At 39.0% G+C, this 17858-nt stretch overlaps 1 protein-coding gene across 6 annotated transcripts in view; it reads left to right on the top strand.

Moving 5' to 3' along the window:
- LOC121378535 (dual oxidase maturation factor 1-like) overlaps positions 1-6892 on the top strand; it is a 42935-nt gene extending 36043 nt beyond the window's left edge. For all 6 annotated transcript variants that reach the window (XM_041506751.1, XM_041506752.1, XM_041506750.1 and 3 more), the window contains 3 exons: positions 2384-2520; positions 3149-3312; positions 4125-6892. In XM_041506751.1, coding sequence (XP_041362685.1) covers positions 2384-2520; positions 3149-3312; positions 4125-4194 — 371 coding nt within the window. In that variant the 3' untranslated portion in view covers positions 4195-6892. The remainder of the gene's footprint in view (positions 1-2383; positions 2521-3148; positions 3313-4124) is intronic.
- The last annotated feature ends 10966 nt before the right edge of the window (positions 6893-17858 follow it).

The raw sequence follows: 17858 nt of genomic DNA, 5'->3' as shown, positions 1-17858 counted from the left end.
GGCATATTTCGTAATTCACCCGAATCATTTCGTATACCCTCGGCATAATCCCGAATGTTTTCAAATTCTTCTCAAATGACTGGCATGATTTTGCAAGTAAGGTTTTGATTGGTCGAATGAACGGTCAACTGGACATGAGCTCCAACGGGCTGCTGTTAGATCCACATGTAATAGTGGAGCTAATTTTAATTAGATTGCATTTTATACGGGTTAAAACTAGGGTCTGCACCTTTAATTCGGATTTTTATTTTTTTATTTTTTTATTTAGTTCTTTTTGGATTTTTGTGTGCAAAATGTTCGTCATATAATGATCTATATATAGGATGAGCAATTAGAATTAACATTTTCAGCAAGCATTTGTGCATACTCTTTGTAGAAAACTGGAGTCAATGACGTTTTTTAGATTTGTTTTATTTTTTTCTAAAGTTCTTTGGGGATTTCTCTTTCTTTTTTTGTAAAAAGTTCTTTATATAACGATCTTCATGTATATTGTCTTTGTATGAGCATTTAGATTTAACTTTTTCAGCATTTGTGCATACACATGGATTACGATAGCATTGATTATTATGTCGAATAACGGGAAAGTTGTTCTTGCTAATAATTTATTTATTTATTTATCCCACCGGCCCTTTTTATTTATTTTCTTTTAAATTCCCGATCTGGCAGCTTATCATGTCTATTAACTCCTTTTGCTGTCCATATTCCACATCCCAATCCTTGATTCTCCAAACGTGACAGGTGCTGGTCTGTTATGACCATCCGTGCCAAACCACGGCCATTTCCCATCAGCTTTTAGGTGGGCTTTGATCAATTCGAATAATGTCCAATGATTAGCCTACTTCTAATAATATTAACATAGATAACTTGCGTTATTCGACATATCATTTAAATATAATCTTTGTCTTTCTTTCATGACATTTTTCTACTTTAGATTTTTAATTTAAAGGCGAAATATTGAATGCATATTACTTTTCTTCGGTCTCCCGTGTATCAATTGCTCTGTATGATGTTTTGTATTTGTATTTTTTTTGGGGGGGGGGGGGGGGGGGGGGGAGAGATCGTATGCCAGTACCATCCTTAACTCTAAGTTTACCGTTCATATCCATGTGTAGATGAAAAGCACATACACCGAACTGTCAACAGTGCTGCACGACTGATATATGATTCAGTTGTCGTGATATGCTATCCTGACATGGAAAAAGTGCATCTAAAAGATCCTTTGCCACCAATTTATAAATGTAGTCATGGCAGATGTAGCGGCCATTGTTTTTTTTCTCTTTTTTTTTCTAACACTAATCCATCATTATGTGTTCGGGCAGTTCGGGCAGCTGATTTACAGCATAATGGTAATTTAATTTATTATTCTTTGTTAAAATATTCAGTTACGATGTACCGTCCTTGGCAATCACCAGCCCCAAGTTCAGCCAACAAACGTTTTGCTAACGTTTCGTGAACTATTTGACTGGTTCCCAACGTAGCCATTTTAATTTGATTCACCGTGAAGCGCATAAACCAGTCTAGCAAACGTTTCTTTGCCTGTTCTGGTGAATTCAGCCCTAGGCTAGCTGTCTAGCCATAGAGTTCAAGAAGGCGAACTGTTGTTCACCAGTGCAAGCAGTCACAGGTGCTCAAGATGGGAAGGATAGAAAATATAATCCAGATATGACGTCTGTGTGGAAACGTATATTATAATTTTGTTGTATGAACATTGGTTATGATGAATAAACGTGTCGGTTGTAGTTCAAACCCCACTGTGGAACTTCAAAATACTATTGGCATTTAGTGATAATCCAGAGCAACACAAATTCGTTGTAATGTCGGTGCCGGGATATGAAACTGTCAGCCTTAATCACTACACCATTAAGGCTGGGTTACATCATCACGGCCATGATGATGATCATAATCATCATCATCATGAAAAGATATATTTGGTAACAGAAATGTGGTACAATATTTTAAATTCCACTCAGAATTAATTTTTAAACTGTTTAAAACACTTTAATGTCTATACAAAGTTTTAAAATCTGCTACCATGATGTTTGTATTGTTATATGCTTTTCTCCACAGCTCTTTAAAATATGGTTTTACATAATTATATAAATTTTATTCTTAATCTAAATAATATTTCCATCTACCTTTACCTTTTTTAACACTTAATTGCCGATGTGTATTTTTGTGGTGGGGTGTCGTTAAACATTAATTAATTAATTAATTCATCATTATTATCATCAAAAACATCATCAGTATCATAATAGTCACCCCACCATTATCATAATAATAATAATAATAATAATAATCATCATCATCATCATAATCATCATAATAATCATAATCATAATCATCATCAACAACATCATCATCATCAGTTTTATTTCGTTCACAGAAGACCCTGGTCCTCCAGAGGTGAAGAAGGAAAGTGATGATGAAGAAGAAGAAGAGGCTTCCGAGCAGAGTAAACAGAGACCCAATGCCGCACCCGAGAGACCGCTCTCCAATGATGACGAGATATATGCTGTCGATGTACGTAGTTAAAGGCACTGAGCCTAGAGCCTAGTGGTAAAGCATTCGCCTGAAGCGCGGTCGGTCGAAGATCAATCCCTGTTGGTAGGCCCATTGGGCTATTTCTCGTCCCAACCAGTGCACCACGACTTGTATATCAAAGACCGTGGTATGTGCTATCCTGTCTGTTGGATGGTGCATATAAAAGATCTACTAATGGAAAAATGTAGCTGTTTTCCTCTCTAAGACTATATATCTGAATTACCAAATGTTTGACAACCAGTAGCCGATATGCTCTAGTGGTATCGTTTAATAAAGTAAATCTTTAAGTGTTACAACAGTTTTTTTTTACCATTAAATATTGAACGTAATTTACATACTTCTTGCCTCAATTATCAATATGTTATTTGTCATCACTGGCATAGCTGCGAATCGCATTGTGGTTGCCCATCCCCCAATATAAAATCCTGGCTATGTCAATGTGGTCATCCGCGTGTTTTTAGTATTCAACTAGAGCAATTTGTCAGAACCACAAAAAGCAGGTACTTTGGGAACACACGCACACGCACACGCACACACATGTATATACATACATGTATGTTTAATTTCGGAAAAGTCCTTTATCCAATAATATATGTTTTGAATGCAGATACCTAATCCGAAGAGGAGAAGCGAAAGGACTCTGACCCAGCGATTTCAGAAGAACCGACGCAAGGCTGCGCCCCCGCCCCCGCCTGCTCCAAAAAGGGCGCACATGCAAGATGTGCACGAGAGTGATGAAGAGGAAGACTATGAAAATGCTGAAGCTATGCGGTAAGTGTTGAGAGAGAGAGAGAGAGAGAGAGAGAGAGAGAGAGAGAGAGAGAGAGAGAGAGAGAGAGAGAGAGAGAGAGAGAGAGAGAGAGAGAGAGAGAGAGAGAGAGAGAGAGAGAGAGAGAGAGATTGAAACAAAGGCATTGAGAGGCAATGAAAGAAAGACAGAGGAGAATGAAAGAAAGACAGCAAGAATGAAAGACATACAGAAAGTGAGAGAAGAACAAATGAGGAAGGGAAACATCACAAATATACCAGTCATCTAGATATATTTTTGTGAAAGAAGAACCGAGATATGGCGAGAAACAGACAAATATGTATATATTAGAGAAAGAGAGAGACAAGAGTTGAAGACAGACACAGAGAGACAACCAAGAAATACATTGAGAGAGAGAGAGAGAGAGAGAGAGAGAGAGAGAGAGAGAGAGAGAGAGAGAGAGAGAGAGAGAGAGAGAGAGAGAGAGAGAGAGAGAGAGAGAGAGAGAGACAGACAGACAGACAGACAGACACGGACAGAGACAGAGACAACCAACAAATACATTGAGAGAGAATGAAAGAGAGAGAGAGAGAGAGAGAGAGAGAGAGAGAGAGAGAGAGAGAGAGAGAGAGACACACACACACACACACACACACACACACACAGACAGACAGACTGCGACAAATGATCTCGCATGTGAAATGTGGGTATAATTACGTGGATGTTAACAGATCCTATGGTTGAGAATAAATATGGCGTGGCGTAACATGGTATGCAACATAGTAAAAAAAAACTTTTATTGCAGATTTATACAAAGACGTTTTCTTCTTTTCAGCTATCATGCACAGAGGCAAAAGGGCGCCGACCCTTCTCAGATTGAGTTAAAGACAAGGGGGGGTTACTGAATGTATAGAAATGCTCGCAGTCTATCAGCAAGTGCATTGTTGTCCAAATTTTGTGAACAGTGTACTAAAATACATTATTGTTATCAGCTTACTCTGTTAAAACTTACAAACTTGACTGTGATCAAAACAACGACAACAACAGTTCAATCAGGTACCTGGCTCTGTACTTATAAAACACTATGAGCCAATTTTATGAAGCCTGTTTTTCCTTTCCTTCTTCACTTATTTTATGTTTATATCTACTTTAGGTTCAAGCATGCTGTCCTGGGCACACACCTCAGCTATTTGGGTTGTTTGTCCAGGACAGAAGGTCGGTGGTTAACTGCTAGTGAGAGAAAAGTCTGTGAGAGAGAAGTTGTTGCCAGTAGCCGTACACCTACTCATTTGGTCATTAAACTCGCTCTGGGTGGGAGCCGGTACCAGGATGCGAACTCAGTACCTACAAACCTTAAGTCTGTTTTTCCTGAACGCAGGTCTTAAAGCATTGTAAATGTGTGTTGTTATGGCAACTGCACCAGTCGACCAGAATACAAAACTTTTATAAACTCGAGCCTAAGAAGCTTTCAGTCCATGATTTTATATAAGTAAGGAAGAGAATATGATCATCTACAATATTTTTTTTTTTTTTTTTTTTTTTTTTTTTTTTTTTTTTTAGTGCCTGAAACAAAATTATTACTTACAATATAACCAGTATAATTTTTGTTGGTGTAGCCAGTATCTTGTTTCTTTTGTTGGTTTTTTTTTTGCTTTCCCTTCTTATTTAAAGCACCACAAAATTCCTATTTAAATTATGACCAGTACGGTATAGTTTATTGTATGTGTAGCCAGTATCTTAGCCCATCTAATTCTATAGGTTTTTGTTCTTTTGTTTTTGTTTTCTCTTCTCTGTTTTTAAGAAGTTTGAAAATGACGTCTGAAAACTTTTTATTGTATTTTGCAATAAACTGTCTGAGAGTACCGGTTTCTTTATTAGTACATGTATAATGATATTAACATATTAACATAAACATAGATGACTGCTTTCATGATCAAATGTATCTTGCATGAAAATAACAATATGTAATGTAAATAAACGTCAGTAGACTAATAAAAAGTGTGCATATGTTTAACAATGTGTATACAAATTATATTTGTACAAATAACCACTCAACCTGATTACATGTAGTACGTATATTTTATGTCAAGAAAATATTAAAATGTTTTGGACACTATCTTCATTTTCTGATTTGGCACAATAAAGGTTTCAGGGCATCTCTCTCTCTCTCTCTCTCTCTCTCTCTCTCTCTCTCTCTCTCTCTCTCTCTCTCTCTCTCTCTCTCTCTCTCTCTCTGTACGAGGAATGTTGACATGATTTTGTAGTGTTCACATATAATCACATTTGTGAAGAGACGTGCCAAAAAGTGTTGGGTGGGGACGTGAGAATGGAGTACGCCAGTAATTATGTTCATGGAAGCATGTGGGGTCCACACTGGGGAGGGAGGTGGGTAATGAAAAATTAATGGTTTGAAAGTGGACAAAAAATACAATGTCCAGTCAAACATGTGTAAAGCAACCACCTGAGAAAGTATCAAAAGTGGCCGTTTAAAAGAGGTGCTTGCTTAATACAGGTCAGTTTATATATTATATCAGATAATTTGGGTGAATAAAAATGTGGCCTCTTAACACAGGTGGCCACTAGAACTGGGCCGAGTTCAGCAAGACCGAGCAGAAAAACGTCCGCTAGACTGGTTTATGCGCTTCAGGTTAAAGCAAATGGCCACATCGAGAACCAATCAAATAGATCGCGAACGTTAGTAAAACTTAGGGCAGGTTTCACTGTATATATTTGCTATTCCACGCTGAAAAATGGGGGACACATGTCTATTGCCCAATCCACCTCCATCCCCGTTTTCTACACCACTGCTGACACATTATTATTAACTAGAGAGTTCCACTAATTTCTCCGGGCCTAATATTTGTGTTTTCTTATTATCTACATTTAGAGATTTGTAACTGTTTATGATCTACTTTGTATTTTTATATGACCTACATCAAATGCAGAGGCGGATCTAGGGGGCAAAGCCCCCCCCCCCCCCCCTCAATTTTGCGATAGTTATAATTTTATTATATATTAATTTCCATTTTTTACGATCCCCCTCCAAACCTCCCCCAAAGTTCCCTTGGCATTCCAACTTATGTCACTGGGGCCCACCCTAACTAGATTTTCTGGATCCGTCACTGAAATGTTTGCATTTTTATTATCTAAATGAAATGCATGTAGTTTAGTACGATCTATTTGAAATATGTGCAGTATCACATCTACATCAAATAATAAAATAAATATTAATTTTATTTGTTATGATCTAGATGAGATGTGTAATATTTTATGATCTACATTAGATATTTATACTTTCTTATGATGTAGCCTACTTTAGGTTTGTATCTTAAAACACACCATTTCTTTTCAATAAACAAATATTACTGTATAATGGTTGTTATATTTTATGCATGTAGTTTAGTACGATCTATTTGAAATATGTGCAGTATCACATCTACATCAAATAATAAAATAAATATTAATTTTATTTGTTATGATCTAGATGAGATGTGTAATATTTTATGATCTACATTAGATATTTATACTTTCTTATGATGTAGCCTACTTTAGGTTTGTATCTTAAAACACACCATTTCTTTTCAATAAACAAATATTACTGTATAATGGTTGTTATATTTTATACTTAATTACTGTAATAGAAATTCTGTCAATGAGTTGTCTTCGGTGCTTTGGAAGTCATTTTCTTACAGACTGTATGATGAAATCGATGGTACAAACAGGTAAGCACATACCATGTACTTTAACTAGTTGTGGTGTTAACTGGATACATGTAAGAAATTAACTATTAATGACTGAATTAAGTAAATGACTCGATTGCGGCTGGTAATCTAGTAACATATTGTTATTTTTATTTTTTTAAAAGAAGAAAGGAAACACATTTTGATTATTTGATGTATGTAATGTCAAGTGGCCTCAAATAAAAGAATCCCGAGAGTTTATTTCAAACATACACACAAACAAACACCAACAAAAATTAGAACAACAATATGGGACATTTTGATGGGGGTTTTCCCGACCCTTGTATTAATTCTACTTTTTATAAACAAATGAAACACTATACAAATTAAACCCTGAGATGTGTATGCTATTTTCTGGAGTAAAAAAAAACAGAAGAAAAAATGTGAGATTCTCAAGGGGGCAACTGCCCCATGCCCCTCCAGAGGGTACGACCCTGGACAGGCTTGTCGGGAATAATTAAAACTGGTGATGTCAAAGTTAAAACCAGCTTAAAATGTGCTAATTTAAATAATAAGAGAGCTAGACGGACATTTGGACAGCTATACGCTCTCATTAGTCGGATACCAAGTTATGTAATTTTCTTTCAATCACTGCCCACCAAAGAGTAGTTAAAGATTCCCGCTCTAATACCACAACAATCCTATTTTTGACGTCAAATACAGCTACATCGATCATTTACGAGTTCCTAGATTGAAAAGAATCCAGATATTAATCACTAATACACACACTAAAGAAAGAAACCCGACAGGACCCAAATTCAGCTAAGCTTCGGCAAACTCCGGACATAACAGCAGAATTCTAAGTTCGCCGACCTATATCGTGACGTAGCGTCACGTGATCGCCCACTCAGTCATTCCGTCTTCCAGGGGCCGTCTCATACAATAATACGACAAGTGCCCAACACTCACCAAAAAGTTTGTTTTGTTTAACGACACCACTAGATCACATTGATTATTGGATGTCAAATATTTGGTAATTTTATCATAGCGTTAGAGAGGAAACCCGCTACAATTTAGTAGCAAGTGATCTTTTATATGCACCATCCCACAGACAGGATAGCACATGCCACGGCCTTGATATACCAGAGTGGTACACACGTCGAGCAGGCTTACGATTCGATTCGAGTCCAGTGGTAAAGCGCTCACTTGATACGTGGTTGGTATGGGATCGATCCCCGTCGGTGGGTCCATTGCGCTATTTCTCGTTCCACTCAGTGCTCCACAACTGGTGTAACAAAGACCGAGGTATGTATGATCCTGTCTATGGAATGGTGCATATAAAATATCCCTTGCTGCTAATCGAAAAAGAGTAGCCCATGAAGTGGCGACAGCGCGTTTCCTCTCTCTATATCTGTGTGGTCCTTAACCATATGTCTGACGCTATATAACCGTAAATAAAATGTGTTGAGTGCGTCATTAAATAAAACATTTCCTTCCTTCCTTCTCTTCTAACAGGACGGCTACAGACGTTAAAATTCCGCGCACTCGCTCAGCTTGTGATAGCGAACAACGGTGGGAAGGTGTTGTTATAAAGTACCACCATCACTGTGCTGTCGGTTTCCGATGTAACAGCATCATTGTCCGCAAACATTGCAGTTTGTGTTGTTATACTATGATGCCATGGCTAGCGCTGTCGTAAGTAGCGTTATAAAGAAAGAAATGTTTTATTTAACGACGCACTCAACACATTTTATTTACGGTTATATGGCGTCAGACATATGGTTAAGGACCACACAGATTTTGAGAGGAAACCCGCTGTCGCCACTACATGGGCTACTCTTCCGATTAGCAGCAAGGGATCTTTTATTTGCGCTTACCACAGGCAGGATAGCACAAACCATGGCCTTTGTTGAACCAGTTATGGATCACTGGTTGGTGCAAGTGGTTTACATCTACCCATTGAGCCTTGCGGAGCACTCACTCAGGGTTTGGAGTCGGTATCTGGATTAAAAATACCATGCCTCGACTGGGATCCGAACCTAGTACCTACCGGCCTGTAGACCGATGGCAAACCACGACGCCACCGAGGCCGGTCCTAAGTAGCGTTATGACTGCTCCATTAAACCGGGCCCTGGTGCAGAAAAATAACCACCCTTTAATTTTAGAATCAAAAAAAGAAAGAAAGAAATGTTTTATTTAACGACGCACTCAACACATTTTATTTACGGTTATATGGCGTCAGACATATGGTTAAGGACCACACAGAGTTTGAGAGGAAACCCGCTGTCGCCACTACATGGGCTACTCTTCCGATAAGCAGCAAGGGATCTTTTATTTGCGCTTCCCACAGGCAGGATAGCACAAACCATGACCTTTGTTGAACCAGTTATGGATCACTGGTCGGTGCAAGTGGTTTACATCTACCCATTGAGCCTTGCGGAGCACTCACTCGGGGTTTGGAGTCGGTATCTGGATTAAAAATACCATGCCTCGACTGGGATCCGAACCCCGTACCTACCAGCCTGTAGACCGATGGCCTGCCACGACGCCACCGAGGCCGGTTTATTTCAGAATCAAAACATTTTATTAAGTGCAATTATACGTACTTAGTAATTTCTATGTAGTTTTTTTTTTTCTCTCTCTCTCTTTCTTGATTTGAACATTCTCTCTTATTTTTTATCTGCCCATATGAAACCTGTAATGTAAAGGTATTGTATATTGGTTATTTTTTAATAGAGTTTATTCACGTCACATCATTTTGCTTCCCTTGTTGAGAATAACCTCTATACATGCATATTTATATATGTACATGCAGGAATTTGTCCAAAAAATGTTCACCAGGGTCCCATAGCAGATGAAATTGGGAAAACAAAATAAACAATGAAAACAAATTGGGAATTTTCAATGCCTGTTTTTTTTGGAGGGGACCTTTTTGGGTACCAGAGAATGTTTGGATAGATCCCTGACATATAGGCCTATATGTAGTTATATTATACACTCATACTGTAAGTAATGACTTCAGGGCCCCCAACCCTGACATTACCAAATGGTTTCTGGGGTAATAAAAAAAATAAAAATAATAATAATAATTAAAAAAAAATTCTATGCAAAAAACAAAAAACAAAACAAACCCCACCAGTATATGTTAACCACAAAATTTTGAATTACCTATCCATAGGCGAGATCGCCGTCTCATTTTCATTTCATTTGAACTTATTTTCGTGCTTATATCCAATTAAGGTTCAAGCCCGCTGTCATGGGAACACACCACAGCTATCTGGGTTGTCTGTCCAGGTCAGTGGGTTAGTTGTTAGAGAGAAGAGGTGGTAGTGGTCTTGCACCTACCCATTAAGTCGTTAAAACTCGCTCTGGGTGAGAGCCGGTACCGGGCTACGAACCCTGTACCTACCATCCTGTAGTCCGATGGCTTAACCACGACGCCACCGAGGCCAGTATCGCCGTCTCATTTTTACTAGATGCATCATCGAAATAACCACGGACTGCTTAAAAGTTATGTTTTATGCAAGAGTTGTCTCCCCTTTGATAAATTATAATATATACATATCCAGTTGTTTTTTCGCTGATTATATAAGATTCAGTGCACAGCATAGGAATGAATACGTAAACTGTGTTAGCATTGTGATGACATGTTACTAAATACAAACAACAGAAATAACAATGTCATTTTGTTAATATTACGTAGGTCTACAGGCAGTCTGATGTAAATCATATTACTATTCAAAATAAGTAGGGGATATTTCATTTTCAAATATGCTTGATTATTGAATGAAACAAAATAAAAATAAAAACCCACACTAAACAAATGCATACTGTGTAGTAACGTTCCTATTCAGAGCATATGAAAAAAGAAGCCTTTGTTAATAAAGATAAGAACGTGACAGGATGATCATGTACGTGCATGAGGTGTCCATCCGAAAGAAACACGTGGATTGTGCGTACGTTGCATGGACGCTGTGAGAATAACCCTTCTTCTTTGTGTTTGGAACACAAAACTACAAACTGTATGTCACACTTTTGACAACATTTAATTAATACATTTTCCCACAATGCGACATCTTCAATGCCAAGAACGTCTCAGGTCTATGGGCGGCATGCTTCTATTTGGCACCAGCCATCGGAATGTGGCTCGTATACGTAATGTGTCAGTCAGCCATTAGCCGATTGTGGGTCCTTAATGTGGATGACCGTCTACGTTAAGGACGGCCAAAGGCCACGACTCCGGTTCAGAATCACCTTACAAGGACAAACACTTTGAGGAATCAAGGCCAGTCAGGCAATTAAATCGTTAACCACATCCGTGGTTCAGCTGGGGTCAGAGTCACCTTTTAAACGAGTAGGAACCGATTGTATAGAGGTCATTGCCACACCACGTCACCCCACTTTTGATGGCCAGACACAAATCCAATGGTGTACACGTCATTGACAATGAACTAACAGAATTTGGACATGGGCAATGTTTTTCGACGAAATTGGCCTTTCAATAATCGACGTGTCCGTATTTGGAGATCTACCGGTGAACAATATGCCGACTTTGACGTCCGTCTTCTTTGCCGATTTCGAGGTTGGTGTGGGTGTGGGCTGACATCACCGTCACTGCCAGAATCCAACTGCACGTTGTTAACGGGAGGCTTACGGGCCAGTACTACCGTGACAACATCCTCTCACCGATTGTTGTGCACTTCGCACACCAGACTGGGCAACGTTTTGGTTTTCAGGACGACAATGCCCATGCTCACCGTGCTCACCGTACTCACCGTAGTGGATTGGTCACTGCGTACCTGCAACAGCAAAACATCAACACACTTCCATGGCCAGATCCGAGCCCATCTACCGTTCACCCATTGAGAATGTATGGGACTTCTTATTCTTATTATTTTCCTTCGCTTGTTGACTACACGTCGAGGCCAGCAGTGACTATGAACGATACTGTTCTCTGTAGATCACTTATTGTGCCATACAGCTTCTTCTGGAGAGTTGTTGTAGTTGTTCAGGTAGTCTCCCTCAGCTGCTGTAGGTTTATGCAGTCTTGGATGACATGTTCGGTCGTCTGTTCTGCTTCTCCACAGGAGCACATGGAAGAAGGTACCAGCCGGAACCTGCATGTATGGGACAACATTAGACGACGTTTTCAAAACTATCAATGTCATCCGATCAGTCCGGCAGAATTAGGCGCTGCGTTCCAGGAAGAATGGGACATGATTCTCCAAAATGGAAATGGACGTTTGTTAGAAGAATATCACCTCGGATTTGTACATGCTTGGCGAACCATGGGTCTTTTACCCATTATTAGTGCTTGAAAGAAAAGCTTCACTTTGAAAATAAGGACTCTGGTTTGCAGATCTGCGTCACATCTGGGCATACCTCACTCACCTGGTTTGAAGAAGAAGAACAAAAATTGTCAATGACGTGCCACATGAGTGTTTCTGCTTCGCCACTGATCACTATTCCGACAAATATTAAAATATATCTGTTATATTGTGTTATTTTAAAAATATCCCCTACTTATTTTCTCAACATCACTGATAGGCTACAGTAGTGTTTTGTAGTAATGCGCGGTATTACCGGTATACCGCAATATAATTTTTTAATTACATAAAGTTATACAAAATGTATAAGAAATTAGAGCAGTTTATAAATTCAAATAATTGATAACTGGTCTTCGCAGTGTATCGTGGTATGTATCACAATTCAGATTCCTATATCGCAATAAATCGCAATACGAAAATTCTGGCACTACTCATCACAAGTGTTTTGACCCACAAGTGGAATTCGTTTTTGGGTTGTAGATGATTCGTCAACTGCATTTTTCCTGTAAGCCTCGACTTGACACATTTTTCAAAATAGTCCCAGAGTACTACGAATGATTCGTCTACTGTGGATTTTCATTATAAGCATACGAGCAAATATGAGCTGGCCTAAAACCTTTTCACCGTGTATTTCCTTCATTCTACTCACATTAGTTGTAATCCATGTAAAAATGCGTTGTTGTTCGTTTGCAGTCCTATATATAGCTGGTTAGTAGTAATGCTGCTAATAAAAACAAACGTTGTTATCCAGATTCGAGTATTTTTCCTTAATTCGGGCAAACGTCAGCTTGCCTCCTACAAAAATGGAAGCACGTTTGCCATGTGCATCAAAATATTGTCCACTGATGAACTTAGGATAATTTGTCTACAATCAAAAATTACTTCAGAATAATTCGTCCACTAAATTTCCTCCACACTTCTGATTGCCCGGATGTCCACGAACGATTATTCACCAAAAATTCGTTCACTGATGAACTGGAATCAGTTCGTCCACAAAGTATAATACTAATTTATTTTTGGACTATTCAACCACTAGATTTCCCTTATGTTGCGGACGATTTATACACCAAAATATTGTCCACTGATGAAATCGAGTCAATTCGTGGACAACCAAAACATAACTTTTTGACAAATGGTCTGCAAGATTTCCCCTACATCATCGATTGGCTACAATTATAGTAAAGTTTGTTTGATTTAACAACGCCACTAGAGCACATTAGTTTTTTATCTTATCATCGGCTATTGGACGTCAAACATATGGTCATTCTGACACTGGGTTTTTTAAAGGAAACCCGCTGTCGCCACATAGGCTACACTTTTACGACAGGCAGCAAGGGGTATTTTATTTGCACTTCCCACAGGCAAGATAGCACAAACCATGGCCTTTGTTGAACCAGTTATGGATCACTGGTCGGTGCAAGTGGTTTACATCTACCACTTTGAGCCTTGCGGAGTACTCACTCAGGGTTTGGAGTCGATATCTGGATTAAAAATGCCATGCCTCGACTGGGATCCGAACCCAGTACCTACCAGCCTGTAGACTGATGGCCTAACCACGATGCCACCGAGGCCGGTACAATTATAGTAGTGTCACTGTGGTCCCTAAACGGTATTCGCGAGCGGTTTGGGGCTGATTCGTCCGGTTCATTTCATACATTGATACACCACCCTCCAAAAATTGGCTGCAATAGTGGTATGATCCCATGCGAGGAAAGAAACAAAGAAATGTTTTAATATTACGGCGCAGTCAACACATTTTATTTACGGTTATATGGCGTCGGACATATGGTTAAGGACCACACAGATATTGAGAGAGGAAACCGATGTCGCCACTTCATGGGCTACACTTTTCGATTAGCAACCAGGGATCTTTTATATGCACTATTCCACAGACAGGGTAGTATATACCACGGCCTTTGATATACCAGTCGTTGTGCACTGGCTGGAACGAGATATAGCGCAATGGGCCCACCGACGGTGATCGATCCCAGGTCGACCGCGCATCGTGCGAGCGCTTTACTACTGGGCTACGTCCCGCCCCCTCCCGTGGGAGGATACACGATGATGCTAGTTCTTGACACAACACTTTTGTGCATAGCAGTCAATTTAATGATCATTTGAAGTTCATAAATAGTAATAAAAAATGTAGAGCTCTATCTGCATATTCAATTGTAATACTCATTGCTTAATCAGGCCCATAGGAACGATATCTGGAATGGGGAGAAACATCTTCGGTGGAGGATCATACTCTCTAGTGGGGAGGGGGCGGGGGGCACAAAACATATTTTGATCTTCGTTTATATAGAGTACGCCAAACAAATGTAACTTTCGACTTGGATCGGATCGGGGCGGTCGCTTTAGGGTCGATCCCCGTCTCGTTCCAGCCAGTGCTCCACAACTGGTGTAGCAAAGGCCGTGGTATGTACTATCCTGTCTGTGGGATGGTGCATATAAAAGATCCCTTGCTGCTAATCGAAAAGAGTAACCCATGAAGTGGGGACAGCGGGTTTCCTCTCTCAATATCTGTGTGGTCCTTAACCATGTCTGACGCCATATAACCGTCAATAAAAAGTGTTGAATGGGTCGTTAAATAAAACATTTCCTTCCTTCCTTCGACTCGGATCCTACGGGCATGTTAATAGCCCACCCAAACTGCATGGTCCCCCTATGATATTATGGCATGGGATTTAGCTTAGTCGGTTGAGAGCTCGCTTGGGGTGTTTGCGTCGCAGGATCGATCCACCTCGATGGATCCATTCAACTGATTTGACTTTTTCTCTCGTTCCAACCATTGCACCACAACTGGCCAAAGGCCGTGGTATGCGTTTTCCTGTCTGTGGGAAAGTGCATATAAAAGATCCCTTGCTGCATTAGGAAAAATGTAGCGGGTTTCCTCTGATGACTACGAGTCAGAATTATCAAATGTTTGAACTCTAATAGCCGATGATTAATTAATCAATGTGCTCTAGTGGTGTCGTTAAACAAAACAAACTATGATATTACAGTTTTATAATTATATGGTTCATCAAACTTCATTTTTTTTAATACATGCTGCATTTCGTTTCGCGCAAGCGCATTCAAAGCGGTTTTGGGTGGTTCCGGTGTGACGCCACGCTTGTATGTTTACAGAAGGGTGACATAACTTTATTGACACTATGTCGGTGGGTTTTTTTGAACAGTTGATGGTCTTGTTTAAATAATCAGAATCTACACTCGGTCTACGTTTTATCGCATATTGACGCTTTTTAAAAAAAGTTATTATATGTAAGTTTTATATTTATAGGCGATTAACATAACGCGTAACGCAGCACAAAAAAAAAAAGAGAAAATATTTTATGGCCCTCAGTCTTAGAACGTTATTATGGTTATAATTTATTGTTAATAGAAATGTCAGTAAAATGTCTGCTACCTTTCAAGTTTATTACTGTCTGGAACCCAACAAATTACGGGAAAACCCCGATAACGAAAACGTAAAACAACTGTTTAGATATGCCTCAAACACATTATTTTACAAATTGGTCTGGGTATTGTCTTAGAAAGTTAAAGTTTGTTTTGTTCCGTAAAACCACTAGAGCACATTGGTTTATTAGTTATCTGGTATTGGATATTAAACATTTGGTAATTTTGACATATAGTCTTAGAGAGGAAACTTGCTACTTGTTAAAATTTTACTAATAGTAATAATCAGATATGTCACCTAAAGAGAGAGATGGCGCTTAAAACCCCTTAGATTAGGGGTGGGAAGAGAGGGCAGGATATTCATATTTACAAAATAAGACTTAAATGCAGCATTTGACAAGTTTTTTTTCACTAGCCGTCGGGCTAGTTATAGTAGTTATTTACTAGCCCAACACTGAATATCACTAGCCATGGGAGTGGGGCTACCATAATCTAGAACTAGAAGCCCTGCCACTGGCTATGATCAATTCTAAACCAACTGCATTTCAAGCGAGTGCTTTACCACCGAGCTACGTCCTGCCCTTTGCCTATGAAATGATGAAAATTGGTGGGCACACCGAGCTACGTCCTGCCCTTTGCCTATGAAATGATGAAAATTGGTGGGCACACCGAGCTGCGTCCTGCCCTTTGCCTATGAAATGATGAAAATTGGTGGGCACACCGAGCTACATCCTGCCCTTTGCCTATGAAATGATGAAAATTGGTGGGCACAGACAGCATTATTAAATTCTGAACACCATAAGATATTGGAGGTTTTCATCTTTCTCTCTTACTATATAAGGGGCAGAATGTAGCCCAGTGGTAATCCTGTCCAGGACAGGTGTGCACTACAACAGCTTGCTCTGAATGTGCACATAAAGCCCTATGACCTGACCTGACATGCCCAGTGGTAAAGTGCACGCCTGATGCACAGTCAGTCTAGGATTGATCTCTGTCGGTGGGCCCATTGGTCTATTTTCCACTCCAGCCAGTGCACCACGATTGGTATATCAAAGGTTGTGGTATGTGCTATCCTGTCTGTGGGATGGTGCATATAAAAGATCCCTTGCTACTAATGGAAATTCATTTAGCAGTTTTCCTCTATGACTGTCAAAATGACCATATGTTTGACTTCCAATAGCCGATGATTAATAAATCAATATGCTCTACTGGTGTCATTAAACAAAACAAACTATTACCATATAAAATAACTTTTAAAATAGTTCAAGATTGAAATTTAAAACATTGTTGTTTTGTTATATCCAGATCTATGATAGAATATATCCTCTTCAGACCACCCAAAGATAAATGTTTTTATGCCCCATCCCTATATTCATATACTGTGGCTAACCCATTTCAAACATCCTTGCCAGCATTGAGAATCATGTGGCTGTCATATGCCTCACTAACATGTCATTTTCTGAAGGTTATAGTGTTTGTGACAGAAGGAAGGAAGGAAATGTTTTATTTAATGATGCACTCGAACACATTTTATTTACAGTTATATGGCGTCAAACATAGTAAAGGACCACACAGATATATATAGAGGAAACCAGCTGTTTCCACTTCATGGGATGTTGTTTTTGATTAGCAGCAAGGGATCTTTTATATATATGCACCATCCCACAGACAGGATAGTACATACCACAGCCTTTGTTACACCAGTTATGGAGCACTAGTTGGAACGAAAAATAGTCCAATGGGGCCACCGACGGAAATCGATCCTAAATCGACCGTACATCAAGCAAGTGCTTTACCACTGGACTACATCCTGCCCCTGTTTGACTTCAGCTTAAAATTAATTGTGGTTAGCTTAGCATTAATGTTTTGCATTTGGTTCCATTTTTCACAAACTATTAGTCCTAGACTAAAAAAAACTTGGTTTATACATGTAGTTATATCTATATATGCTCACTAGAATGCAGGTTAATAACATTAAAATTAATGAAACATTTGTGGTTTTTGTTTTGTTTTTGTTTGTTAAGATAAGAGCTACATGTAGGTTAACCAACAAAACAAATATCTTTATAACAGTTAATAAAAATTTAATTTAATAAAATGTTTTCTAATATGCACTGAAAGGCCGACAGAGTCAGTTAAAACATAATTTTTACTTTCCCTTAT

This window comes from Gigantopelta aegis, chromosome 8, assembly GCF_016097555.1.
Source record: "Gigantopelta aegis isolate Gae_Host chromosome 8, Gae_host_genome, whole genome shotgun sequence".
NCBI lineage: Eukaryota > Metazoa > Mollusca > Gastropoda > Neomphalida > Peltospiridae > Gigantopelta > Gigantopelta aegis.
Note: the sequence above shows the minus strand (reverse complement) of the source record. Positions and strands in the feature narration are given on the sequence as shown.